The sequence below is a fragment of the Mustelus asterias genome, chromosome 13 (genome assembly GCF_964213995.1).
Source record: "Mustelus asterias chromosome 13, sMusAst1.hap1.1, whole genome shotgun sequence".
Classification (NCBI taxonomy): Eukaryota; Metazoa; Chordata; class Chondrichthyes; order Carcharhiniformes; family Triakidae; genus Mustelus; species Mustelus asterias.
In genome coordinates, this window is record NC_135813.1 from 19,791,493 (window position 1) to 19,809,058 (window position 17,566).

Below are 17,566 nucleotides of genomic sequence, written 5' to 3' on the forward strand. Positions count from 1 at the left end.
AATACAAAGACCATTGGAACAAATTACTTTCACACATCGACACAGAGTGACTCGATTACTTGTTAATTAACAACAGGAAGGAATTATTTTATTTCCAACTTATTCATTGGCATTACAATAGCAGGAATTATTCAAGTTTCAGCATTATCAAATCAACCAACCTTACAACCTAAAGTCAAACACAAGCCCAAGCTAAATTATTAAAATAACTGTCAAACAAGGATATATTTCCAAGAAGCAATTCAGCCAAACAAATGATTACCAAATGTATCCAAATGATAAGACACTAAACATTCTGAAAATATTGAAACCTGTTTGACTTTATTTAATGTAATCCAGACACCCTTTTAAAAAAGCCCACAAATAGAACAGGCACTTCCTAAATTCAAAAGGAGAAAAAAAAAGAAGCATGTTCCTCAAATTGAGATTTCTGTCATGAATCAGGTAGCTAACACAAGTTGATTTTACTTAATATTTGCTGTACAATTCATGAAATTATATCATAAATACAGAACAATTTTATATTTATCATTCATTAATGTTCAGTATTGTAGTATGTGTTGTCACACTATTTACTCATTTTCCAGTGGTCTTTGCTAATAATTTCAACAACAACAAATAGACGGATGCAATGTGTAGACTTTTTCACAGCCTTAAATATTTCAGTTTTTACATGGTCGCAAGTTAACTTGCATTTGTAAAGATAACAAGTCAACCTTAATAAAACCACTTCATCTGTTCTAAACAAGTGACCACAACACAGAGAAAGGTAGACTAATCCATCAACTAACTTGAATGAACAAGCAAGCTTGGTAAAGCAATAAAAGTGAGCACTGAGAGAAGTTAAAAATTTATATTAAATATTGACGTAAATTATTTACCAAATTCATACTTAAAAGACATGAATGGTTTATTGAACAAGAGCCAACATGACAAGAGGTCAGCATCTAATGTGCGAAAGTAGGCTTTGGCAGAGATGTGCTATTTCAACCATGCAGATCACCTTGATAAGACAATGGCATAAAAGTAGATTGCTGTGAAAACAAACAAAGCATTCTTCGCAGTGTAAATTCACAGCATCAAATGCAAGAGTAACCCAAATAAATCTCTCAAATAAGGGAAATGGAAAATTGCCTACTTAATAAGAGACTCAGCAAGATCAGAAAGAGTAGCCTACATACAAATAGGCTGTAGATCAGGCAGTGTTCACATGGCGGTTTTAGAGCCTTTTCTAAAACTTAACCAAAAAACTGCCTCAAATCCTATAGAAGCTTCTATCGCTATGTAGTTTTATACAAAAGATGATTCAATACAGCTATTCATTGATACAACTTTAGATTACAGCAAGCTGCTAATATTCCAATACCCTTTACCAAGTGCAAATTTATTCCCTAGTTTCTTCTTACTGTCCGAATACAAACATGTCTGGTTATAAGAAACACCCGAGTATGATCCGACCTCTATTTTATGAGAGCAGGATCCCATCATATTTGAAAACATTCATTCTAGCAATCTAATACAGAACTTGGAGAGCGAAGTTATTCTTGCACATCAGTGTTGACTGTGTCAAGAAAATGAGAGATTATATTATAATGAACAGTGTTTTTCATTCCTAGTATTATTGAACTATCTATTGGTTCCTCAGAATAGTCAATTTAATCTGTAATGACATAAATCCTCAAATCATTATTTTAATGTTACGGGTTTTGTTTTCCTTTTTCATTAACTTGTACAGTCAATCTAAATTTCTAGGAAATGAAAGACTAAACCAACCTATACAAAAGATTCAACTCCACAAATTCCCTGGAAAAATATATTAAAAGTTCAACCAAGAAGGCAGGCTCATTTATCCACATTATGTAGCAATAAAACATAAGCAGCATTCGCCTTGTCAAAAACTAGCATACACACCACAGAAAGAATGATCTCTTAACATTGCTTATTTGTATTGAACACTAGGTCTTACTTTATTTAAAAAGTGAAATATAGCATGAAGACACAATTCCATGGAATCATGTTGAACCTTACATGTGGCCACTGTATACATGAAACTAACAGAGTCAAAACTAAGATGGGAGAACAAGGTTTAGAGATGTTGGTTAACATTTTCTTCTCTCAAGGCATAAAGAATTCAACTACCAGCTAAACCAGCCAAGCAGCCCTTTTACTCCCCCTGCGGACACCTCCTGCAGCCTAGGAGTTCATTAAGTTTTATGATCTTCCTCAAGTCTGTTCCGCTTATAAGCCTCACAATAGCTACAAATCTGATGAACTATCAAGTACACCATTAGAGAGTTTCAGCAAATGAATGTCATTTACTTTTTTTCAGTCAAGTTGGCAGTCTATCATAAAAGTTTATTTGACAGCTGTCCATATTTTTTTTTCAGTGCGAGTCATCCAGTAGTTTTACCTTTAATAGACAAGCGACCAAGATTATAGCCGAATAAAATAGCTCACATCATTTCCCATTGGAAAGGACTGGTTTGTTTTACAGCTAAGAACATAAAGATGTGGAACAAAAGTAAAAAGTTAACTTTAAATCTGCTTTATATTAAATAAACTTTTAAGTATTGTGGACTAAAGAAACCTGGCTTTCCGGTTAACAGAAACCAAATCTAGTAGATAACTATATTTTATATTTTGAAGATGGAAATAAAAAGCTGTAAATTTACGTTTGGTAAAAGTTGCCTTAATATGCTCACAACAAAAAAATGCAAAACGCACCACCGAAAGAAGCATAACACTTGAAATCTCCACAATGTTTTCATTTTAAACAAAACGTAAATGAAAGAATATGCTGAAGTATTACTCACATTTCTACTTTCCTAAAGAACATTTCAATAGATTATATTATGACCATCAGGAGCACAATGTTGCATGAATTCTACAGTCAAATTTCAAAAGCACAAATCTCTCTGTATTGATGGTGTTGACACTGATTGAGCCCAACATACCCGTAAACAGCTTCAGCAAAATACAAGTTCATTGTTATCAAGACCAATGCAGGGTACTGTACAAGTATGGTAATGAGGGATAGCCTGATCTGATGGGGTATGGAGCTACCTAAAGGAACTCTACAATAATCAAACCTGTCAATTAAACAGAGGTTTGTGTCTGCACAAGGAAGAAATTTCTCTGTCATGGAAGCAGCAGGAAAGACTCATCAAACTGCACCCTGCTGGCATCTTATAACCCGAAACTTTTCCTGCATTCCAAAAACAAATCTGGTTATGTCCACTACAGGAGAAAGCAGATAAAGTGCTTTGCAAACTTGTGTATAATAATAGCCTTCGTCTAAAACAACCCTAGCTTTAAACATTGCATGTTCTAATACATTCAAAATACTATTCACCACAACAAAAAGCCAGTCGCAATACTACCTTGAAGCATGAAACCATTTAATTTTGCTGCAACAGACCTAGGTTTCCATAGCTTTTAATAGTTGTTTAAACTGGTAATTGATAAAAATGTGATCTATGAAGAATTAAAAATACCTTCAAAAGGAATGGAGGAATTAATGGCTTTATGAAAAAGCCTGCTGCCTTGTGGTAAAGTGAAGAAATGCATACAATCTGCTTGACTTTTTAGTGTAGTTATAATAGATATCCTTGTTATGGAATAGACTTTCCACATGCACAAAATGCCTTCATAAAATCTGGAGCGATAGAAGTTAGTCCAATCCGGTCCCACAAACACTCAAGTCTTGTGCTTCAAAATCGATCAATGATTTTATAACCCTAACAATGAGTGTGAGTGGATATTTATAAGACAAACATAGCTGATGGTGCAGCTGCGAATTTCACCCAGAAATATTGGTTCATAATTAAACTATCTAGAGGAAAACAATGCTGCATTAATTGGGCAAAAAAAGTAATGAACCGCTACATAAAAGCTACAAAGCAAGTACTCGCTTTCCTGATGCTATTGGATATTAACTTCAATCCTGTGTCAAACACTGCGTACATATTCTGCACAAGAAAACAAATGCGTTGCGTTGTATATCATGGTGATATACCACTTATCACAAAAAATGTACTGTGCAGACGTAACCTTCTAACCATATACACACAAAACCATAAAGTGCCTCGTTACCAAGTCAACGGCAAGGTTAAGAAATAGGAAATATACTCACTCCAAAGGCTAAATAAATTGTTAGTTTACAAAACCTTTACAAGACGATTTTAATCTACCCGATGAACTGAAGAATTTCTTGTAATAACGCCATCTGTTCACGCAATATTTGCACCGAGTTTTCTTTAATATTTTAAGGACTATAAACATTCAGAACAGGTATATCTGTTTTATGTATTACATTTATTTAAGCGATTTATGAAATGATTTCTGCTTTAGTTTCAACTTAAATTACATTTTTTTCAATCGCACTACGTCTGGCAATTTCGCTTTCCGAACAACTTTCTTCCTGGGCTATTAGAAAAATTATTGCACATTTTCTGTAGCTGCGCTTTCTTTCTGAAGACAACCTCAAGCAAGCCTCCAGAGTAAAATCAGTTTTTACAATCCTGTTTAAATCGCGTCAGAAATGTCATCACTCGGGAAAGAATACCTATCACACGTGTGGAAATATTTGTCATCAACTTAGGCTTGCTATCACCCAAACCCTTGTCAAACACTGAATCTCCAACAATAAAGCATCACTACAACACCAACTTTCTTTTCCAGAATGTAATGCCAAGCGTTCCCTTCAGAGTTATTGTAATGTTGTTTTTGGTGGAAATGGGTGTATTTAATCGGACAGTTTATTCGTCTACCCTTATCGGTTTGACCGTATTTCCAATTTCACGCAGTGAATACTATGCCTGTGCCTATCTACTTATTCTGACTATATACAAAGATATGAATCTCTATGTTTCTACATTTACCTAGTGCTATATACAATATCAGTTTAAATGAAGGCTGGTGAAAGAATAATATAATAGAAAACTTGATTATAGTACAACCAGTCGGAGTCTCCGCAATGATCTGCCTTCTTGCCATGTAAAACATCGTAAGAAACGCGTTCATTAAAGAGGGACACAAACTTTGAAGACTCTTTTTCCGCCTATTCTGCCCTGTTCTACTTTACGTTATTCTTTGTTGAGCGAGCCAAACCTTCCGGTTAAACCCTAAACAACGCATCGACAATAACCTCTTTCATGCAGCGAAAATGTCATAGGAGCGGGTCACTCAAAAAGAAATAAAGGCTCACGAATCGTTATGAAAGCATCAAGGTGGAATTGTTGTTTGTCTTACAGCTTAAGCAGCCCCATTCCATCATCACTTTGCACAATGATCTCAGATTAAATGGGGTACTAAGGTGCATCATAAATAAAAAACTTTCAACATTAAAAATTGATTCCAGAGTTGTAGGATATTTAACATTTTCAAAGTTAAGGTATTTAACTGTACCTGATGTGCACAGTGGGAAACTAAAAGCTGCAGTGGTTTAAATATGATCTTCACTATACGCGAGTTGAGATATTGTTTATATCCCGTTGAAAATCTATTGTAGGTAATCGTCTCGCCTGTACACAGGGAAAATTAGCTGCTGTCAGGGCAGCCCAGCCCAATCTACCATTGTGCAATCCAGATATATTTTATTATAATTAACATACACTGAAGCATAACAAACTACTCTGTAAATAACTGCTTCTATGTATTTTGCTTGCATTTTCACAATATTGAATTTCTCCAAAACACTGAACTCTGGAGTAAGACTATCGCCAGTATCTCCTACCGAATGCAATCGCTTCAAATTACTGCAAAAAAACCCAAAACAGAACACGTTCGCTTTCAACGTTACAACTACCAGATGTCGATACGATTGTCATTTTTTTCTAATGAAAAGTCCAACCATAGTTTAGTTTGCAATGTAAAATCTCACACACGCTGCTACTTTTCTACTCCGCATACAGCAAAGTGCGCCAAAGGCGGCTCTATTATAGATGCCAAAGGCGATTATGTTATGGATGATATACGAGCATTTTAATGTACATTTCATTTAGCAACAGGGTTATGAATTGTTAAATTTAGTGAAGCATTATTACAGTGAACAAAATGAAATAGGAGAAAAATAGAAATCAAGATGGCGGTGCACATGTCGCTGGAGTTCAGCTAGCAGAAGTATAACAGTGGAGCGATTTGTGTGTTAAAATTAATCGGAGCAGTACCTGTTTTCTCCTTTATCTCGCACAGGACGCTAAACAAGGCCGGCTTCATTCTGTGGCAATTTAACGCGTGTTTCCTGAAATATAAAAATAATAAGTAATTAACAAGATTTATAGCACTCAAAGTCAAAAATATGGCGGCGAATTTGAGCGCTTAAAGACATCAAAATCAGACACAGGCAAAAACAAAAAAAAAGAAAAAGAAAAGGAGGAGGGGGGAAATTGTTTTTTTTTGCGGGCAACCAACTTTGCTTGTGCTTCGTCCAGACTCTGGTCAGTGATGGTCATGATCTGATGAAGGATATCCCCGATGTCTTGCTTTCTTCCGTCGCCGTCTGTACCTTCATGTCCTTGCACATGTGGAGGCAAACCCATGCCCCCCTGTACCGAGTGTCCAGCCAAGCTTACACCGGGATGAGTCTGCATCATCCTGGATTGATCGTCCATACTCTGCCGCAGCAGTAACACAGAAGAAATAAAAAACTAGCACAGGTACCACTGGAGCCGAAGAAGACAAGGGACAGTTGCTTTTGGGGTGCTTTCAATTCCTTTTTCAAACTTGTCTACAATTGCCCCCCCCCACCCCACCCTCCCCCCCCCCGAACCACTCTCCTTTTTAAGGGAGAGAAAAAAAGAAACAAAAAATGTTTTACAAAAACATGTAAAAAAAAAGCTTCAAGAGCCGCAACGTTGCGTGTGGATGAGCGAAAAATAATTAAAAAGAAGCAAATCCAAGATCATAAAAAATCTATAGAAACAAGATCAAGTAAAAGTAGCTGCCTCTTCAAAAGACAGAAGGGAAATAATAATAAAAAAAGAGAAAAGATCATAAAAATTATTTGCACTGCCCCAGCAGTGAAAGCCAGATCAATTTACGAGCCAACTCTTTATGTTTTGATGGCCGCTTTGGTGAGGGATTGACAGACTGCCAATGCCACTCACTCACTGCAGACGTGTCAGAGTTTAAGGGAAGGGGGGAAAAAAAAATATATATAAAATGCAAACTCCGCCCTCAACAGGGCGGCCCGTGACTGGGATCCCAGTTCCACACATACACACACACGCCGCCGAAGCCGGGCTCACTCACTCACTGAGAGAAGCTGCCCTCAACCCTCTTAGTTAACGGTTACCATTCCTGTCAAACACCACACACAGAGAAAAAAAATCCCTTTTCCTCTCACACACTTTCCCCGTGTTGTTTTATTTTTTAATCCCCTCCCCTTTTTTTCTCTCCCTTCTCTATTTATTTTTTTTAAACAGTAAACGATTCGCTTCTCCCTCTTTCCCCCCCCGCCGCCCCCCCCCCCTTCTTTTAATCCATGCCTCCGTGTCGCTCTAACTTGACGGCGGAAATGTTTTCTTCGCCCCTGCCGTCTCCCTCCCTCTCCCCCTCCCCGCGCGCGCGCCGTCAATCAGAAAATAAACCCCGCCCCCCTCCCTCCCTCCCTCCCTCTTCCCTCCCGCCTTGATTCTTGACCGACAGCTCTGCTTTCCAATCGCGAGTAGGGAGTCTCCTCCTCCTCCCTCACCCACCCCCCGCCCTCTTCCCCTCCGGAGAAGGCGGGGCCCCAATGGCTGGAGGGAGAGGGCGGGACTGGCCCCGCGCGCGCGGCAGCAAGTTCGGTTTTGTTGACTTGGGGGGGGGGGGGGGGGGGGGGGGAGAGGGGGGGCGGGGCTTGCGTTTTAACGGTCGGCAACTTGCGATTGGTCCGTTTCGAAAGGGAGCGAGCTCCGGAATGCTTGACGTCACCCGCATGCGGCGCAGCCCTGCTGGTTGCCATGGCAGCAGACGACTTTATTGGGAGCGCTCTATTGTTGCTTGGTGGCCATCACAGGCGCTGCGGGCATCAGCAGCTGAGCAACAACTCAATGGCCACACATATACCTATATATATATATATGAATTATATATATCTATAAAGACTCGGAAGTTACTGAAATGTTCCAATTAGCGGCGAAACACAACGGGTTTTACCCGAATTGAATGAAAAGCAAGTTTGAATCCCATTATTTGCGAAGCGACACTACTTTTAGAAATCAGCGAAACACTGCGAATAAAATAGTTATTTGCAGGAGGTCGCAATCTAATATCGGAATTATCTGATTGCCACACGCAGTAGTTTCATGTATACTGTGTGCGGTTGTTTTATTGTAGTGAAAACGGTATAGTTTTACATTCAGTTGGTGTCGAGTTCATTGATTCTTGAAACAGCGAGGTCCCATTGATGGTGCCTGGAACAGACCAGCTTTATCTGCCTTTAGAAACCTTGTCTTTTATTAATGGTATTTCAATGCAGCAGCATAATAGATAACACCACTTTAACCAAGTTGTCGGGGAATTTAAGATTTTATCAATATGTATTGGTTAAACCCAAGATTTGTTGTCAGCATTATGGAGTTTGTTTTAATTAATTCAAGTTATTACTTTTAAAAGTGCATAATTTATCATCATTGTCTGCAACCTTTTATGATCAAATAAGGCACTCGACTCATTTTGTTCCTAAATTGCCGATCACGAGTACTTTATAATCTCTATTCTTAATTGCTTATCTTAAACTCAGTTGAATGTTTCAAAAAAATCAATCTGCCTTTTCTGAAATCAAATTCGATATTTTAATTAAAAGAAGCCACCATATATTTTCTGTAAAATCCTCACAGCACCTAAGAATAACACGGCTGATGAGATTTCTTAAACGAAAATGCCAGCTATAGATATAAGCCTTCGATTTACACAGACTCTTTATTTCGGCTTGCAAGGAACAATATTATAATTAGGGATGAATCATATTTGAAAATCATTCGAAACTTGATAGTACGTTATCCAATACTAATTACAATCTTCGATATTGGAAGAATTTGATTCGAAAATATCCCTTTCTCAGCCTAATTTGCGAACTTTACGATCAAGCTTCATTGCAGTTGATAATTTATTGTAATTCATATTTCTATCTAAATTGCCACGCATAAAATACCAGATAACACGGTTTATGGATTATCGCTTATTTTTGATCAGTGTCTAAATAATTGGTAATACTGAGGCGCCAATTGCTAGCTCTCCTCATTGCCTCTCAGGCAAGTCTACTTACCTACAGTATTAGGTCGGAAAGGAACCAGTCACGGATTTAGCTAGCCCCAAGTTTGTGGACTTACCTTAAAATAAATACAATGTGTTTTGTAATTACTTGTGGCAATTGTTTACTGAAATAAACCATTGTGCAAATAATGTTGCCTTTCAGTGAGTCTGGAGCAAGGTTGTTCGCTCGTTTGTTGTATTCAACACTAAACTCAGTGGACAGGTATTACAACTGTAGCAGCATGCGCCAGATGGTGCGCCAAACAGCAGAAGGATACCACTCCCTATTCACCTTAATTTATTTTCTTATTTCCCTCTTTGTATTCTTTCCTTCATAGCTACCTTCAGCGCTTCTTCTTTCAACTGGGAGAGGCAGATGCGCGAGGCTATCAACTTCTCCCTGATTTTCAATGGATCATCCAGCAGGAGGCAATTATCCTGAAGCAAAATGGATAGACGGTGGTGTCGATTTTTACTCATCGTGAAAACACATATGAAAAGTAGAAAAAGAAACAAGGCACAAAATAACGGTGGGATGGCGTGTGGGCTATTTCAGCTGTAGCGTCTAACCTTAGACTGTGGGTTTGTGCCAGTATGACTGATCTTGGAAATAAATCGATTGAATTGGTGCATAGGAACGAGAAGCAAAAAGGTTTCGTATTAGGATTCCATTGGACAGAAAATTTATCTAAATCTGAATAATGCATAAAGCAATGTTGTCTGTGCCATATGACATTGATTTCACTTATTAGGTAAGTATTTCTGCAGAAGTACCCCGACGTCACTGTTCATGTCGTGGTTCTTTGGATTTTGTTTAGTTTAAAAGCAACAAATTCCTTAAATTGGGTGTTAGAATTTATATTCGATCAGAATTACAGGCAGCAGAATGTTGGATACGCACGTGGAATTTTCCATGTGGGAATAAAAATCATGCACAATGGGCAACACCCAACAAAATAATCAATAGTGTCGACTTTGCCAATGTAAAGTTACAGATTAATTTGGTCATTCTAGTACAATATATCAAGCATAAAAGTTCCCGTACCCTCAAAATGAAGGTGAGCCTTGATGGCGATGGTTCAATACTACAGTATGTTGCAGGCAAGGTGATTCTGCGTAGGAAAATCAAAGGTCGAATGATCCTTGGATCATTCACATAATCCTCGATGTTTGCATCTTTCCTACTCATTTTCTTAATTAGAGAATGCTGCTATTTATCCTAAAGAGAGGTAACACATCAAATAAAGAACAGCATGGGCTTATTGAAAACACACAATCAGGAAACTAACTATTGGGTCATATAAACCAGGAATATCTTGTTGAACCTGAGATATTCCTAGTCTGTAGTAAGCTAGTTGGTCTCAGATGGAATGAAAACATGGGTGTTATAACTGACCTCAGATGCCAGTTCTTAGAGAAAGAGAAACATACAATATGTCAATTCCTGATTACCATCCAGTGACCCATTCATGTATATCAGCTGATGGCAGAATTGGAATTTATCCTACAGGGCCCAGGGGTCACAACACAATGAAACGCCAATCATCTGGGTACTGTATGGCAGGTTGCTGGAACTGTACATTCCTAATTAGCCATATTCTGCACAGCACCATAGGTATCTCTCTCTGTTAGAGTGAGAGAGACAGAAATGGTTAGAACATGATGGGGCAGCAATCTGGATCTCCTGCTCTTACCCCTTGCCATGTCCATGTTGGAAAGATGAGCAGGTTGGCTATCAGCCTGTTTGGCCACACTATGAACAGTCCTTCCATGGCCAGCAAGTCTGTGAGTAGGATTTGAAGCTGTGGAGATGCCGGCGTTGGACTGGGGTAAACACAGTAAGAAGTCTAACAACACCAGGTTAAAGTCCAACAGGTTCATTTGATAGCAAAAGCCACTAGCTTTCGTAACAGGCTGTCCCTTCGTCAGGTGGATGGGAGTTCATAGCTTTTGCTATCAAATAAACCTGTTGGACTTTAACCTGGTGTTGTTAGACTTTTTACAGTAGGATTTGAACCCAGAACTTCTGCCTCAGAGATAGGGGTGCTGCCCACTGCACCACTAGATATGCTGGAACCGTACTCTTATGTAAATCACTATTTTCAGGATCATCTTCAACAATGAAATTCAATCATTAAACTGGGTAGTTCTATTGGGCTTTATGATTTTTTAGTAGCTAAATCAGAATAAAAGATTCCAATAACTGGCCATAAGCTATACAATTGTAACTATATATTTTCAATACCTCTGTTGCAATGTAGTAAATATAAATATATTTTTAATCTCCATAAAAATGTTCATCCTATTTCTTGTCATGTAGCGTTCTCTTATCAGCTTCAATTGGCTTACTCCATTTGCCTGGTGTTTCTTATATTTATTTCTTCTTGTTGCTATGGTCTTAATTTTCAACTCATCAAGTTTATTGCTAGATTTTAGTTTCAATTTCTGTTTCATTGTGTGTTGGTTTTTAGTAGTTGAACTAAAGCTGTCATTAATTTTCAAGCTTTACTTCTGTATCATAAATGGATGAATGGCATGATAATATCCACAGATAATGCATCATAATGCCAGTGGAATATAGTGGGCACACAGTTGTCCTGTATCATCTGCTAACCATCCCAGCAAAGTGGACTCACTGCAAAAATCTACAATACCACTGCATCTGCTGTGTTCTCAACTGCCATGTTTGCGTCTGAAAGTTACAGCTTATAAACTATAGCTGAACAATGTTTGCAATATTAATCCACTATTTTAAAAGATGCATTAACCAAATCATTTAAATGCACAAACCCCAATATAAAGTAACAGACAGAGAATGCCATGAAAATATTAAGCATGTGTATATTGATGTTGCAACAGGACCTTTTTTGGCTTAAAAAATAGCTGAACAAAAAGTATGTTCATGACTAATCAATATTTTCTCACTACTGAATGGATTTATTTTTTATTCATCAGCACAATAAATGGTAACTGCAAGAAAATAAAAGTCTGTTCCTGGCTACTGACACAAAACATGGTCACAGCTTCCAGACGCAACACCACAAGTGCAAGCATGAAAACAAGAGAATATGTTCTCTATCTATTGTTTTTAATTTCAGTTTTTGATCCCATCAGTTCCACCTGTGCCAGTATGTGAGCAGATGATCTTTCTTTTAGCCTCTGCTAATTCTGATCTTGTTTTAAGGAACTTGGAAATGGCTCAGTGGCCCAATGTGGCGAGGGAAGTGCCCTTCTTTGGTTGCCAGCTCTCCTTGACAGCTAAATCAGGTGATGTCACAGGCAATTGATTTTGATGAGTCATAGCACTCTGCAGATTAGCACCAAAGCTGCACCATGTGTTGAGGTCCTCACTTAGCAACAAGGGTCAAGTGTAAAGTTCTGTAACAATACAGTGTAGATTATTAATCTGCGAACTGTGCTTTGTGTCATTAAAGATAGTAGGACAGCAATTCTGTCATTCACAGAAGCAATTGAAATTTGAACACTGATATTTGCACAAATAAAAAATCTTTTGGTCATGGGTGTCACTAACTGAGCCAGCATTTATTGCCCATCCCTAATTGCCCTTGAACTGAGTGACTTGCTCGGCCATTTCAGAGGGCAGTTAAGAGTCAGTCACATGTAGGCCAGGTCAGGTAAGGGCTGCAGATTTCCTTCCTGGAATCCTGGAATGAGCGAACCGGATGGGTTTTTACAACAATCGACAATGGTTTCATGGTCATCATTAGACTTTTAATTCCAGAGTTTTTATTGAAATGGAAATTCCATCAGCTGCCATGGTGGGATTCAAACTCAGGCCCCCAGAGCACTACCCTGGGTCTCTGGATTACTAGTCCAGTGACAATACTATTGTGCCACTACCTCTCCTTATCTAATAAAAGATATACATCGACATTTATTTTGCTTATTATTTTGTACATTACTAAAAACGGATAGGCTAATGTTTCCATTACGTTCAGCAAAATAGGGTTATATTTTTATCTCAATAAAAATGTTTAGCAAAACACAATACACATTTGTGTTCTTACCCAAGCTGCAGGTAAGGGACACATAGTGTGTTTTTTCAATAGTATCCTCATAAAACATTCATTAGAGGGCCCTCATTAGCCCTTCATATGTACAAGTGAGAAGAGTTCCTATCCCTGGGTGATGCTCACAACCTAATGATTGATATAGCCCAAACGACTGATGACAACAACTAGATATACCGAGCCCTGGGACTTCGGAATACAGCCAGCTACATTGAAGATAAACATACTACCACAATGACATGAACAGCAATCTAAAAAGAGATATTTTTCTAAGAAATTATCTTACTTAAGCTGCTTTGTACGACTATTGTTCATAACTAAAATGACATATATGAAAATTCTCCTTAAATGTATCTTCTATAGGGAAACCCAGAAGAAGGACCAATACTCACTGTAGAATACATTTAATATTGAAAAGAATAGATGAGAGATCATGAAGCACTGTTTAGGAGACACCAAGCTCTGGTTTTAAAAAGTCTGTAGATTTTTACTATATTTAACATTGCTAATTATCACTAAATGTTATATCTAGACACAATAATATTTCCTCCTTTCTGTTATTCTTACAATTACCAGAATGACAGTGCTGCAGTCAAGTTGCTCTTGGAGTACCAACGTGATAGAAAAATGTAATTCACTCATTCTGCATATTGGTCATGCAACGTGGGAAGGTTGAATGCAAAACCAGGAATGAGTATCGAGAAGAGTAGGTACGAGAAGACAGAGAGTAGCAGTGAAAGGGTGCGTTTTTGATTGGAGGGCTGTGACAAGTAGCATTCCTCAGGGATCAGTACTGGGACCTTTGCTGTTTGTAATATATATAAATGATTTGGAGGAAAATGTAACTGGTTTGATTAGTAAGTTTGCGGACGACACAAAGGTTGGTGGAATTGCGGATAGCGGTGAGGACCGTCAGAAGATATTTGGGCAGAGAGATGGCAAATTTGGGCAGAGAGATGGCAAATGGAGCTTAATCCGGACAAATGTGAGGTAATGCATTTTGGAAGGTCTAATACAGATGGGAAATATATAGTAAATGGCAGAACCCTTAAGAGTATTGATAGACAAAGGGATCTGGGTGTACAGGTACACAGGTCACTGAAAGTGGCAATGCAGGTGCAGAAGTTAGTCAAGAAGGCATACGGCATGCTTGCCTTTATCGGCTGGGGCATTGAGTTTAAAAATTGGCAAGTTATGTTGCAGCTTTATAGAACCTTAGTTAGGTCGCACTTGGAATATAGTGTTCAATTCTGGTCGCCACACTACCAGAAGGATGTGGAGAGGGTACAGAAAAGATTTACCAAGATGTTGCCTGGTAAGGAGGACATTAGCTATGAGGAGAGATTGGAGAAACTTGGTTTGTTCTCACTGGAACAACAGAGGTTGGGGACAACCTGATAGAGGTCTACAAGATTATGAGGGGCATGGACAGAGTGGATAGTCAGAAGCTTTTTCCCAGGGTGGAAGAGTCAATTACGAGGGGGCTTGGTTTAAAATGCGAGGGGCAAGGTTTAAAGGAGGTAAGTTTTTTTACACAGAGGGTGGTGGGTGTCTGGAACTTGCTGCTGGGGGAGGTAGTGGAAGCAGATACGATAGTGACTTTTAAGGGAGTCTTGACAAATACACGAATAGGATGGGTATAGAGGGATATGATCCCCGGGTGGGTAGGGGGTTTTAGTTTAGTCGGGCAGCATGGTCGGTGCAGGCTTGGAGGGCGCAAGGGCCTGTTCCTGTCCTGTAATTTTCTTTGTTCTTTGACTCCACAGCAAGGACGAGTCATGGCAATCACTAACATTCACCTTTTAGCGTCAGATTTAAGAGCCAAACCACCTGGCGATCCTACTGACTTAAGAATTGGGCATGAGAAAATGGAGGGGAGAAAATGCATTATTAAAAAAATGATAAAAATAATATTTCATGCATCACAAAACATTATACTATTTATATTTCACCCAGATTTATATAATTTTATTATATTTTAGACCTATTTTAAATGCCAACATAAGTTAGCTGCTTTCACAGATGTCCCTCATAGGAATATAAAATGCTATTAATTCACAAGCTAACAATGTTATATCAACATATTTTAAATTATCCCTCTCTCTATAGTATATTTTACATTTCTAGAATCTTTCCACTGATATAATCTCCTGAAGTTAACATTACTCTGGATCACTGCTCCATAATTTGCCACGGTGCTTATAAACAACTTCAAGTGTGCTGTTCTTGTTTTCTTACTCTACAGATAACCAGATATCAAACTGTTACGGAGAGGGCAGAGAGACAAACCTGAACTCCTTGATTTTCTCAATGTCTGTCCATAAGCAGAGGTGTTTTAATTTTTGAAATAGGCTGTAGCGTGTTTCCCCAAACCCTCAGTTTGTGAGGTCAATTTTTTAAAGTGACACACAGACAACTCTCTTTGATTTAACACTAAAGTATTAGTTATTCCAACATTCAAATATGGGGGATGGTTACAACTTCATACACAGACAAGCACACAATAAGGAGATAGGAAAGAGAAGTTTTTACAACTCAGAATAACTTAAAAAAAAGAACTGCAGACATATTCATGTGATTTCCAGAGTCCAGAAAGTCAGAATCCAGTAAGGGTTCCTTTAAAGAGGAATTACAGTTCAGATGGATTCAGCAAGCTGAAGGAGTTGCAGAATTCCTTCAAAGTTGGTGGTGACACAGCGAGATGAAGTTGATGTACAACAATTTGATCCATTCAGCAGGCAATGGTAAGATCTTCCACAGACACAAAGTTCAAGGAGGCTCAGACTTGATTGGCATGGTGTTTGCAGGCTAGAGATTAAACAGCAGATTGAGTTGCGAGTCTAGACATGTAATATGACATTCCAAAGGCCAGAAACTTAGATAATGTGATGTTGCCCATTAATTAGTCAGTTTAAGGCCAACAGGGAGTTTTATGCCTCTCATCAAAATCCATTGTTCACTTTAGGAGATAAATGGTGCATCTACAAGTATAATGATGGCTCTCCCTTTGTTAAAGGACCAGGGTGGGAAGACAGAATCCTCTGCTGGTCCCTGGTTTCATTGATTATAATGGAGAGGAGAGGTGTGAGATTGCACAAGGATGAGGGTTGAGCTTTTGTCCTGTAACTGCTATTGTAAATTTCCACAAACTGTAGCCAACTTGTGAATCATGTGACTCATAGCAGCCGTCTTTTGGTTCAGCAAAGTCTGCTTTTTAAATAACCAAAAAGGTAAGACTTGATTTGAATAGTTTATAATCTCTTTCATGTCTTACAGACATGACATATTGTTCTAGTGATCGTACAGACAGACTTAATATGGTTGTTTGTTACATTTTCATGAAGGATTTAAAAAAAGTCAGTATTAAATTTGACAAACTATTCATTATTTTGAGCTGCATGCTGCAAGGAATTTATTTCATGTTCACATTTCAGATAGACTTAATTAAAACACGTTGGGGTTAATTTTCACTTTTACTGCAGAAGTGGAAAACAGACAAGTGCGGATCAACCTTTTTAGACCCTACTTAATTTTCATTTCTATTATGTGAAAAATCATCCCAATGTGCTTAATGCAATTTTTCTAAAATCCTAACACAGGTGATTTTTCAGGAACAAATGTGTAATTTAAAATGGGAAATGAAAATTATTTTAAAAAAACCTTCGTATGGGACTTGAGTGGGTGAGAAAATCATGTGGAAAGCTCACCTCTGATTTATTTTTCTCCATTTGGTGAAATACCTTTAAGGCTTCTCTAATGACATGGCATTCCTTAGTTTGAAAACTCAATGAGTGAGGAACTCTATCTGAAGAGTTAATATTCTAATGTTCTATGGTACAGTTTGTGGTTTCCGAATATGTATGTTAGTTTCAGTTCTCACTTTCTTATGTTATGTTTACAATGTCTTCTTCATTTCCCCAGGTTCCTGGGTCCTTGCATTAACAACCATGCCCATATTAGTTAGAAGGAAATAACAACTTTTTCTTAGGCCACTGCTCTCTTTGTTCAATGACTGTTCTCTTGGAAGTGCGTGCACAAGAGTAGCTAAAGGCAACTGGTATATAGATGTCTCACTTTCTATGGAAGAGATCTGACTTCTGGGGAAACACAAAAGAATTGTTCTGGTCTTTTGTAATAGTTTTAAAGAAATACATTGTATACATAATTGGACCATTGAAAGTACTTAAGGATGAATTTCAGCTAAACTGTAACACTAAAGAATGGAACATTAACATTCCAACAGTGACTGAATGGGGTAATGAGTTCATTCTGGTGATTTGGCACCGCAATAATTTTAA

General features: G+C 38.1%; 1 protein-coding gene across 4 annotated transcripts in view; it reads right to left on the minus strand.

The window, feature by feature from the left end:
• The window catches only part of pbx3b (pre-B-cell leukemia homeobox 3b), a 202,768-nt gene extending 195,208 nt beyond the window's left edge, over nt 1–7,560 (minus strand). Inside the window, exons 1-2 of one of the 4 annotated variants that reach the window (XR_013499345.1) lie at nt 6,412–7,560; nt 6,168–6,241 (exon numbers count right to left, since the gene is read on the minus strand). Coding sequence is in view for 3 of the 4 variants with exons in the window: in XM_078226456.1 (XP_078082582.1) it covers nt 6,168–6,241; nt 6,412–6,611 (274 nt within the window). In the remaining variant the exon portion in view is untranslated. The remainder of the gene's footprint in view (nt 1–6,167; nt 6,242–6,411) is intronic. The other 3 variants (XM_078226456.1, XM_078226455.1, XM_078226454.1) reach the window with 3 other exon arrangements.
• Between the last annotated feature and the right edge of the window lie 10,006 nt (nt 7,561–17,566).